Source organism: Spodoptera frugiperda, chromosome 14 (genome assembly GCF_023101765.2).
Source record: "Spodoptera frugiperda isolate SF20-4 chromosome 14, AGI-APGP_CSIRO_Sfru_2.0, whole genome shotgun sequence".
NCBI classification, from domain to species: Eukaryota; Metazoa; Arthropoda; class Insecta; order Lepidoptera; family Noctuidae; genus Spodoptera; species Spodoptera frugiperda.
This window is the reverse complement of record NC_064225.1, coordinates 2771206-2783522: the sequence shown is the minus strand read 5'-3', so window position 1 is coordinate 2783522 and position 12317 is coordinate 2771206. Positions and strand designations below refer to the sequence as shown.

The following is a 12317-nucleotide window of genomic DNA, read 5'->3' as shown; positions in this document are numbered from 1 at the left end:
AAAAATTTTTTGAGGAGGCAATGACTTCTCCCACCTTAGGCGAAGCGACAGGGAGAGTCGGACTCGTACTGACTAAAACCACAATTACTACTGCTGCTTTTCAAGCCGGGAGCCCCAGTTACCCGCTAGCCACACAGTTGTGACGTCAAAAATATATTCTTTATGAACATACCTGGTTGTACTCTCCCGGCTCGACCTGTCCTTTGTTTAGCGCCTGCTAAGGACACCCACACTGTTTCCAAGCTTGCTGTACCTGTAATATACACATAACATTTTATTTAAGGGCAGTTTAACTACATACCGGGTAAATTTGGGTTATTTTAACCCACTGGGGTAACTCTGATCCAAATCCTATAGGTAAGGTAGGTATCAATAGGAATCTGGAAGTGTACATTAGTTTTTCTTTAGTTTAAAAGTTTCGGTCAAAATTACTTCCTAAGACCAAACAAACCCGATTTTACAGATAGTTATGTCCACATGATATACAGATGTTATTGCTTTGCAAACGAGCCTATTGTCACAATCAAGACAATGTGGCCATAATCAATGCCCTTATTATGAGTTTACCAAACGAGAGCGCGTTTAACACTCTGATTGGTTGATTTATTCAAGCCGGCCAATCAGAGCACCGAACGCGCTAAAACGCGCGTAAACGCACTTACGACACAGGAGAAAATCCTAGCGTAGACCAAACTACCACATACGTACCAGTCCCATCTTTGATTCTATTCTCCTTATGAGCTCCACTGTCGATCACGTACACTACATCAGGTATAGTGATAGAGGTCTCCGCTACATTAGTAGCTAGCACTATTTTGCGAATACCCGGGGACGGCGTCGCGAACATTTTCGCTTGGTCTGTTGTCGATAACCTGGAAAATAGGAAAGTAAGGATGGTATAAAAATCAATTATATTTTGCGAACAATCACATTAAGCAAGCAGTTATATGTGATATTAAGTTTGTATAAAGAGTTAAATGTGTGTGGAAAATATTTTTAACTTTTCTTCTTCTGTTTTATCCGCCGGTAAACGAGCAGACGGATCACTTGATGGTAAGCAATCCCCGCCGTCCATGGACAACTAAAACACCTGAGGCATTACAAATTCATTGCCGGTCTTTTGGGGGTTAGGAATTTAAGAGTTGTTGGGGAATCGGGGATTGGGAAGGAGGGTAATTGGGCCTCATTCACACAACGTAAGCGTTGTTTCACGTCGGTTTTCTGTGAGGCCGTGGTATCACTCCGGTCGAGCCGGCCCGTTCGTGCCGAAGCATGGCTCTCCCACACTTAATATAGGTTTTAATATTTAAAGTATTTAAAGATATTTATTCAAATTAAATTAAAATTGTTTTGAATATTGCATAAAAACCTTTATTATTGAAATAAAACTTGACTAGGAAGGGAAAGAGAAGATACTGATGTAAAAACTTCCTTTGGACTTAGAGATCGAGCCAGTGAACCATGATGAACTCACATGCATCAGTAGAAACGAGACAATTTTCTTCAGATTTAGATATAAAAACTTAAATCTCACTTACCTAGAATGCACAGGCAATATCATATGCATAGAAGACTGTCCATAGTGTTCGTCAAGCAATTGTTTTGTCAGTTTAATCTCAGACCAACCCGGGAGAAACACTAGTATTGCGCCTTCCTTCTCTTTTTTGTCTACTGCTTTTATTAATTCTGCTACCTGAAATGATAGCAAGATAAATGTAAATAGATTTGATAGTAGGTATAGGCAGTATTAGGAAATAACAAGGTATTTTTTTTAAAAGGGGGACAATCATCCAATGTCTTCTCTCGCCAAGGGAGAGGCGAGTGGGAAAGTACCAAGCTTAGGGTGTGCTATGTACTATGTAGCTATGCTACGAAGATGTAATAGCTAAGCTGTGAAACTATGTGACCGTTTCCACTGATACTAAGCTGTGTGAGGAAGATGCGCAGCTTGAGTATGCGATGTATCGATAGCAGGGAAGTCATCCATAGCACACATCTTTCCATATAAAAACATAGCTTAGCTGAGTCCGTTTCCACCAGTGCTAAGCTATGGGAACCAATGAATATCATAGGTGGAAGCCAGACGTATCCATAACAACGTCTCATAGCACATCTCTAGCGGAAAAACAATAGGAATATAATCCTAAAGATCTTGTTCTAGTCTTCGATACTAAGAACATACCTACTTACATTAGGTTTTATGACGATACAAGAATTAGAAGTATTCGTAAGAAATTAATTATTGTATTATAGGCTTATTAAACAAACTGTTCGACGGGGAACTCGACTATTTTCAGGTCATGTTAAAAAAATACAGGAGAAAATCCTAGTGTGGGGTTACGATTTATAAAAAAAATAAGAGTTAAATCCAGTATAGTTACCTCTTGACATTTCACCTGTGGTCTCCCATCCTCCTTGTTAGACATCTCAGTAGTATACGGGAGGGTTAAACCAAACCTCTTTTGTATATCTTCTAGATATGAGACTTCTACAGGGAACGTACGACCTGGGACTTCCACTATAGGGCATTCGTTGAAATATCTGTGGAAGATAATAATAAACAATAACATCATCAGCCTATAAGTCTCTATGGGTGTAAGATGTTATCGTACACATTTAAAATCAACATTTTATGCAGCGTAATGAATGTACCTATCAATTCAGTTCGTATCCAGCAATCAAATCCGCCGTGCGTTCTCAAAATTCGACGTTTGGCCGTTACCTCGCCTGATGGTAAGTGATGATGCGGCCTACGATGGAGCATGTCTGCCCATAAGCAACCTATTCACTCGGACTTTGAAGACACTCAGGTTATACCCATCAGGAAACACAGACTCCGGCAAAGAATTCCACTCCTAGCAGTTCGCACAAGGAAGCTTGAAGCGAAGTGTGCGAGTGGGTGGTATATCTACCATGAAGCGGTGATGCTTAGCCGATTGTCTAGTCTATTAATTTACAATACATTATTATTCTCATTGTCACAATTATTATTTTCAACAATGGACTTTCATTTAAATCAGGTAAAGTGTGTTTAGCCCGCCAAGAGATTATACAACGGGTTCAACTCTTTAAGTACTTTTAGATGTATCTATACTAATATTATAAAGCTGAAGAATTGTTTGTTTGATTGTTTGTTTGTTTGAACGCGCTAATCTTCGAAACTACTGGTCCAATCTCAATAATGATTGTGTTGGATAGTCTATTTACCGAGGAAGGATAGGCTATAAAACATCACGCTATGACCAATAGGAGCTGAGCAGAGCGGGTGAAACCGCGAGGAAGTAGCTAGTATAAAATAAAACTTACTTAGTAAACACCCCAGTATCGAGAGTAGCGCTCATGATGATCACTTTGAGCGTCGGATTGATGTCCAACGCCCGCTTCAGCAGCAGTAGCGTGACGTCAGTGTTCACGTCACGCTCGTGGGCCTCGTCTATTATCACGTGGGTACAGCCTTCTAAACCTGGAATGGGAGATTGAACTCTATTTATGTGCGTGGAAGGTTTAATTTTTATTGGAGGACTCTGTGGTAGAAGGCTAAGACAGTAGTCTTAGATTAGATCTTAGACAGAAGACTGAAGAAGTGCGAAGACTGCCTCGTTGGTCGCTGGTGCGATTACCGGAAAAGGGGTATCGGGTTTTATTCTTGGGTCGGGCAAAGTATTATTGGACATTTTTTCGGTTATTCGAAAATTTCTCAGTAGTAGCACGGAGTCTGGAATCTTGCCCAGTATATGGCAATAGGCTCACCCCCTATTACATGGGACTTATAACACAAATGGTGAAGAGTGGGTGTACATTGTATAGCGGCATTACGTGCCGTAATGTGTACATCTGCCTACCCCTTCGGGGGTAAAAGGCGTGACGTTGCATGTATGACTGTAGAAGGCACGTGTATTTTTGGTTATCTATACTAATATTATAAAGAGGTAAAGTTTGTAAGTTTGTATGTAGGGGAATCTCTGGAACTAATGATCCATGGTGGATAAGTGGCAAGCGATATGCTGTTACACTTCCGTACCTGGATTGGCCTGCAACCTTCGCAGCAGGACTCCTGACGTGCAGTACAGGATCGACCCTCCAGGCGGCTTCGGTGGTTTCGAGTGCAGTCTAACTTGATAACCTATTGATTCTCCTACCTGTAAGATAAAGCAAGCCATGAGCAAATTCTTCATTATTAAAATGGCAACTGCTGAACAAAAGGCACTTTAGACCTTTTTGGGGTCCTTGGGCTTTCACAAAACAATTCACCATTACATCCAATGTTTCTCCTCGACTCTTGATCTAGTTGGAAAACTGCTTAATTTTTACTTGCACCTCAATTATCATCATAATGTATGGAAGCAATATATTGACTTGCAAAGCCATGTTGGGCTATTTTGTAGCCCATCTATAGAAATAAATATATCACAAGAAATGACCCCTAAAGAATCTCATTCAAAACATTTCTTACTACATACCTCTTCCCCCAATTCGCTAGCCACTCTCTCCGCCAATCCCATGGCAGCTACGCGTCGCGGTTCAGACACTATAGCGCTAGTAGTTGCCCCATAATGCCGCAGTATGGCGGCCGGCGCGCGCGTCGACTTGCCACAACCGGCGGCACCAACTATCACTGCCACCCTATTCTGTTCTAACGTCGATATTATTTGGTCCCTGGAAAATTGTAGAAAGGATAAATTATACACATTTCTTTTTAAATTGGAAAAGGATCGGCGTTTGGCCTGCTCTCGTCTGATTGTATTGTAAGCGATAATGCGGCCTAGTACTTAACGCCGACACATGAACAACCTGAAGTGTTATTTAAATACATAATTATAAAGAATTTTAATTAAGTATTTTTAAATTAATTGGGAAATTGATTTATTTTACCTAACTGTAATTTTAATTGAGAGATTTGTAAGTAATGTATTTGTGTTTGGATTAATTGTATTAGATTTTATTTTGCTTTATAGAAATGTAATTTAAAAATCATGTAGACGATTTAGTGTTAACTTTATATATTGTAGTTAAATTATGAATAAAGTAATATAACCTACGTATTCACTTGGGCCTTGAAGACACGCAGAATACATTACATTCTAGACTCTATGAATAAGCGATTTAAGAATAAGTTAGATTACGCACATCCTTATCACACCACGTATTTATAACGCGCGACTTTGTTATACGACAAACTTGGAAATGTGCATATTTAGCACACTCATTGTTCCCATCATACGACGTATTTAGAACGCGCGTTTACGCGCTTTTGGTCATACCATGGGTCGCACGTTTTACCCGCATTTGCGTCATTTTACGCTCGTCTGAGTCATACAATCAACTCATTGGTTATATTTGAATCTAATTAGTTTAGATTTACATTTTAAGTTTAAAGCTGAATACTTTGTTTGGGTTTTTTATGGAGAAATCATCAAATGGGAATTTATCAATCATCAAATTGGTTAGAGGCGCAAATCGGTGCTTCGAATTGAAACATTATTACATGTTGTTGTATCCCACGATTGTCCATTAACGGCCAGTTTCAATAATCTATCTATCTGTAGATTTGCTTTGCTTTGCTTACTTTTTCTATGGAGCTTATATCAAAATACTATCTCTAGTAAGCAAATCTACAGATATGTAGATAGGTTATTGAAATTGAGCGTAAATCAAGGAAGTTTATCTATAGGTAATATAAAAATTTGTCGGGTTTTCCTTCCTGACGCTATAACGACTGGAGTTATAACTCCAGAACGCACGAACCGATTTCCACGGTTTTGCATTCGATGGAAAGGTCTCGCTCTCCGTGAGGAGCAAATTCAAAAGAAAAGCAGGAAAACAGGGAAACAAGGAAAATCATTGGTGGTGAAACGGTTTGCTACTCAATTGAGAAGAGACAAATCAGCGGATGAAACCGCGCGAGAGTAGCCAGTACGTAGATATTAGAAGACATCTTCAAACGTCCTACTTTAAACCCACGACCACCGAATATCTCGAACACTCTTACTTACACGTCACAGTGACGTATGATTGTACTGTGAAAGTTTGGCAGCAACGAAAACGAGAGTGATCAAGAAAGTCTACGCGACGTACACGATACGTCAGTTACGTGTGACGTAGAGACAGATGATAGCTATTGAGAGTGAAACTGAATGGCAGAATAGAATCAAGTCTTCTTCATAAGACAACTACAGAGTTGTCTAAGGGAAGCTGAGACTCTGAGAGCCGATTCTCTAAACATAGAATTGTCTTTAGTAATATTTTGGAGCTGACGTGTAACGGTAATTTTTTTAGCATATTTGCACATAACCCGCTTGTATACCGGTATATAAGACACAATAGAAAACACATTGTCTTGCGTTCTGATATTATACTACGTGTAAAGTCTCATTTATCATTTTGTAAAGACTTCAGGTTAATTCTTCGAGGCGCTGAAATACAAGATTAATTGATTTACCTAAACGTTCACCGTAAAATCTACAACGTTAGTCTACCCCAGCGATAGATGAAAGGCGACAGAGGCGTGGCAATTTCACTCTCACTAAAAATCACACGTCACAATGACGTATAGCGAAAGTTTGGCAGCAACGAAATCGAGAGTGATTGTGGCCAAGGCCATCCTATCTCGACGATACGTCATACTGACGTAGTGACAGCTGTTGTAGGCATTGGAATTGCCCCAATGGTGGGGATGCTGGATGATGAGATAGGTTTTAACCACGTATCAACAGTACGAACATTATAATATATTATTGAATTCCTAAATAGTTTGAATACAATCTTTGCATGATATTTGGCAAAGCTTCATTATAAATTGGGAAAGAATTTAACAGACAATAACAAACAATGACATGATGAAGAGTCCATGATAGTTATTATAAAAATATAGCTCAGTGAAATGGCATTTTCTAGAGAAAATACCAAAACAAATCGAAAAGTTACAGTTTCACAAAATACATTCGATACTTTTACTTATTACACGTCACAATGACGTACCGCGAAAGTTTGGCAGCAACGAAACCGAGAGTGATCGTGAAAGACCGTTCTATCTGAACGTGACGTATGCGATACGTCGCTGTGACGTAGTGACAGCTGACAGTTGACAGCTGACTGTAGAAATCGAGAGTGAAACTGTCGATTTCATTTGACTTTCGATTTCGTTCGTGACGCAAATGACGTCAAACCATTGTTGTGTCGTCGAGCCGTGTGACGTAGGTGTTAGAGTGTGCGTGTTTTATGTATGTATAGAATAAATGTGTGTGTTGTGTAGTCCCTAATAATATCACGCGTTTTGTTTTGAAAACGGACAAGTAGAGATGTACATTATTTGCTGTAACATCTAGTAACTAGATTATTATGTGACATTTGTAGTCAATTTTATTTTATGTATTTTTTACACATTACCTATTTATGAATGAATTAATTTTAAATTGTAAAAATTTTAGTCTTAATTTTTATTTTTATTTAATCTACGTATTAAAGTTTAAGCAATTGTAAATATATATTATACTTTCTTTATGAGTTTTAATGAGTTCCAGCCCAATTCCAAAAAAAAAAAATCACGTATTATTTTTTGTTCTAGTCTAAAAGTCACCACTGTCTACATACACTTTTAATATAAACGCCCAAAAGCGCATTTGTCATATGAATTGTCGAAAAATTTAAGTATAACACAAGTAATAACAAACAAAATATCATTTAAATTCTTAACAAATATAGGTCATACGTTTAAAATGCATTTAACTGCTCCATAAACGCTTGCAGCGCCACACTTTCGAAAACATGCATTCTAAGTTTGAAAGTGGCATAGAAACTCTTTGGTCGTCGAGTTAACTGATGAAAGGAGGTCGCGGTATCTACAAGATGGTGTATTGAGGTTATAATGCCGTTCACTTAACACTTTCAATGGCCTTGGAATGGTTTAAAAGATGAGCGGTTACAAAGGAAAGTTTTTAGATATTTTTAAGGAATATTTTTTAACTCTTCCAGACAATAGCGTGGTGTAATACTCGCCTCGCCTGAGACGGGAGAAGATATTAGATGACTTTCCTCCCTCAAAAAAAAGTGTTGTAATGGTAGAAGAGAATATCTGTCACAACTCGTAACTCTTTCCATCACGTTAAAACGGCTGAAAGGAACGAGATGACATTTCAAACGGGGTAGATTATGGTCTGATGATGATGAGCGAGGAAAGCCGCTGGCAGAAGCTAGTTAAACTATAAAATTTCGTGTATCGTAAAGAAAAAATATTTTATTTAGTTGCAAATGTACTTTGCATTAAGAAGTGAAGAGATTACACATTTACCAGGACCCGGAAAACAGCTCCTTGAGCTGTGATGTCCAAGCCATCTGCCAACGCTAGAGATAACAGTAAATCTTCTTATAAGGAGATATACCTACATATTTGGAGGCTAGAAGTACTGATTAATAGTAATTTAAATTATGAGAAAAACCAAAGAATTGAGGAAACGCCCAAACAATACTTTTTCCTTTATTCAAAAAATTAAGCCACTTTTGTTACTTAGTCATAGAAAATCGGTATTTTTGGTGAACAAATTTTACTTCCTTATTATACAGAATGTGTATTCGTTTTCCCGCGTACAAAAAAAATGGAGAACCCAAAAATATTGCGAATCATTTTCCCCGTATGTATATGATTATGGTGAAGCTGGTTGACATTATTTTTATAACGTCACGCCTTTTATCCCCAAAAGGGTAGGCAGAGGTGCATATTATGGCACATAATGCCAATGTACACACACATTTCACCATTTTATGTTGTAAGTCCGTGGTGATCCTATTGCCATATACCGGACACGTTTTCAGACTCCGTGAAATTTTCGAAAATCCGAAAAATGCCCAGCTATCGCATATAATAGGTATTATAACGATTTTAACTTTAAAAGAACTTGGAAAGTTACCGATATTTGGCATTATCACAATAGGATTAATAATAAATCCGGTATATTAGCTGCGGTAATGCGAAATTAACCTTATTTACTTATGTAATAACAGTCATAATCCCATATAACTAACTTAAAACACTAATTTACTACAAAATATTACCACAAATGTATTTCAAACTTCCCTAACAAACGACCTACATTATGAACTCGAAATAAACTAATCTGTACCGACAGTCGTTTGGAAGGTCACAGAATAGAACTCAAGGTCAATCTCGGGGTTTCGAGGGCACGGGAGGAGGTCGCGGCCGCGTATTCAGGTCCCAAGGTTATTTATTGTCGGTTATGGGACAACGAGGTTACTTCGACAGGGAAGTAGGTAACGGGCACAAGGTTTTTGTAATCGGGACAAGATTGGGTTTTGAGAGTTCGAGGACAGAGTTCGTGTTTTGTAAGTGTGTGTGTGTGGTTGTTACGTAGTGATGGGTGTATACGTAATGTGGTGTGACGTAGTATTTGGGGTGACGTCAGAATGTTGTTAGATTATTTTTTTATTTCAATTTTATTCTATAGGTATATTATTATTATATATATATATTTTTTCTATAACTATCTTATTTTAACTGAGACTGCCTCGTTAGTCGAGTGGTCACAATTGCAACTGCTGGGCTAGAGGTCTCGGGTTCGAATCCCATGTATGGTAAAAAATTACTGGGCTGTTTTTTTTGGATTTTCGAAAATTTCTCATTGGTAACACGGAGTCTGGAATTGTGTCCGGTATATGGGAATATAAGGGAAATAAGTTAGGGCTCACCCCTAATACATGGGACTTATAAAACAATTGGTGAAAAGTGGGTGTACATTGTGCAGTGGCATTACTCTGCCTACCTTTCGAGGATAAAAGGCGTGACGTTAAAAAAAAATGTATTTTACATTTAAGTATTTAGCGTGTAGATATTATTTTCTATAACCTTAATTTGAATGTTACAGATTTTGGTACAAATGCTGTCCAAGACGCGGCAACGTTGCGTCACTCACCCTTAATATAAATCAGTCGGGTGGCAATGGGTGGGGGCGATTGCTTACCATCAGATGATCCGTCTGCTGGTTTACCGGCCTATCCCAAAATAGTTTAGGCAATCTTTAACGTGCAACGTGTAGCAGATTCGTTTCCCGTACGGAGCAACTCTTTATGTGATCCATCCAGATTGTTGTTCCGGGTCTGGTTGTCATGTGTATGTGAAATTGTATGTTTGTAATAGCACCAACATTGTAAAACAAAAATTTTAGGATGCATGCTTTCATCAAATGACGCGTCGTGGATAGTACTTAATCTACCATAACTTAAGATCAGGGTTTCTTAAAGTGGGGTCCATGGACCCCTAGGGGGTCCGTAGCATGTGTACCAGGGGTCCGCAGTAGGTCAGTTAAAAAACAGTCACAAAACATGAGTTAATTGAACAAAGACTAAACTGGACAGAGTTTCTTAGCAGGGCAGTTATTACATTTTTTGTTTCTGATTGGTACATTGCACCGATAAGAGTAGTTCCAATAATACTATTAAGTAATAAAAGTGATTTTTCAATAAATTATAAATTAGCTTGTTTTCTTTACTAAATGTTAAGATATATTTTGATAGGGGTCCGTGGAATTATTTATACTGTGAATGTGGTCAAAAGCTTGTTTTTTTTTTTTAAAAAAACTTTGCCCCACACTAGGATTTTCTCCTGTGTCGTGGGTGCGTTTACAAACATACAATTTCACATACACATGACACCCAGACCCGAAACAACAATTCATGGATCACAGAAAGAGTTGCTCCGTGCGGGAATCGAACCCGCTACACGTTGCACGGCAACCAGTTGCCCAGCCACCGCGCCAACCGTGCAGTCAAAAAGTGCAGTTTAAACGCGCGTAAAAATTTGAAGACCGACGCGTCCCAGCGAAATGAATGGCTGTCTTAGATCCAGCAACAAAATAAATCAGAAGATAATAAGAGATCTCTAATAATATTAGAGAAGAAAAAAAAAAGGAAGGAAAGATAATAAAATAGACTCACCGATACTCATCAATGGGTAACGGAGTGAGGTCTTCATCGTACGCTTTGAACTTGCGAGTGAGGGCGCGGTCCCGTCTCTCCAGGGCGGCTTTTGTTGGTGGCGGCACATTCCTACCGTATACTGGGTGGACGTGCTGTTTTAATTCTGTATTAATAAACATAAATATTTATATAGTTAAACGACTTTTAATCCCTGAAGGGATAGGCAGAGATTGTCATATCACATCACATCATATCAACAGACTATTACAAATATTCTGTCTATTTATAATATTTTTTTATTTATTTATACTTTATTGCACACATACATAAAACACATTTACATTGTAATTAATAGTAATTAAAGTACAATGGGCGGTCTTATCACACACGGCGATTTCTTCCAGACAACCTTTGGATGGAATATATCATATGATCTGGGAATGGGTAGTGCGGAATGGAATGGGTATAATTAGAAATTATAAGCCCAGGTTTCCTCACGATATTTTCCTTCACCGTTTGTCAGTGGTATCTAAATACTTATAGAAAGTACATATAACTCAGAACAAGTCACACAGTAAGTACACCGTTGGTAGGTTTTGAACGTGCTTATGTCATATACTTGGCAGGAAACAATATCAGACACTGTGCTATTGATGACACTGTGCTGATCACTTGTTCAACCCGACAGTTGTTACTACTGGATTCTATTTATGTTATTTATACGTATGTAAGATACAGGTACTAAACATAAAAAAGTTGCTACTTGCCTGAATCATCCTCTAATTCAACTGCATCAGTTTCTTCTTCGGAGAAATCATCTAAAACAAAGACAAATAATTATCAGTTTCTGCAAAAAATTGGAAAATAAGAGTAGGTAAGGTAGTTATAATAGGGTGTAAACGGAACGCTCCCAAACGCCGCAAATAGGTGATGGTAAAACTTTTTTTATTGTGATGGGTCGACGTTTGGTCACTATCTCAGAGCATGCCTGCCCTTAATCCTTAATACTATCTCTACTAGTATTTTTTTTATGTTATAAGCCAGTAAACGAGCATCCGGATCATCGGTAAGCAATCGCCGCCACCCATAGACGCCCGAAACACCAGAGGCGTTACAAGTGCGTTGCCGACCTTTTGGGGGTAAGGAATTTAAGGGTTGTTGGGGAATCGGGGATTGGGAAGGCTAGTAATTGGACCTCTGGTAACCTTAATAACACAACGCAAGGGTTGTTTCACGTCGGTTATCTGTGAGGCCGTAGTATCACTCCGGTCGAGCCGGCCCATTCGTGCCGAAGCACGGCTCTCCCACACTTTTATATTAGAGATAAGATAAGATGGGTCGATGTTTGGTCACTATCTCGCCTGATGGTAAGCGATGATGCGGCATACGAT

General features: G+C 38.6%; 1 protein-coding gene across 1 annotated transcript in view; it reads right to left on the bottom strand.

Moving 5' to 3' along the window:
* Window positions 1-12317, bottom strand: part of LOC118279161 (ATP-dependent RNA helicase DHX30-like) — a 30475-nt gene that overhangs the window by 13372 nt on the left and 4786 nt on the right. The window contains exons 6-14 of the mRNA XM_035598703.2: window positions 11694-11744; window positions 10945-11089; window positions 4461-4656; window positions 4022-4139; window positions 3307-3463; window positions 2382-2541; window positions 1539-1693; window positions 709-872; window positions 173-253 (exon numbers count right to left, since the gene is read on the bottom strand). Coding sequence (XP_035454596.2) covers window positions 173-253; window positions 709-872; window positions 1539-1693; window positions 2382-2541; window positions 3307-3463; window positions 4022-4139; window positions 4461-4656; window positions 10945-11089; window positions 11694-11744 — 1227 coding nt within the window. The remainder of the gene's footprint in view (window positions 1-172; window positions 254-708; window positions 873-1538; window positions 1694-2381; window positions 2542-3306; window positions 3464-4021; window positions 4140-4460; window positions 4657-10944; window positions 11090-11693; window positions 11745-12317) is intronic.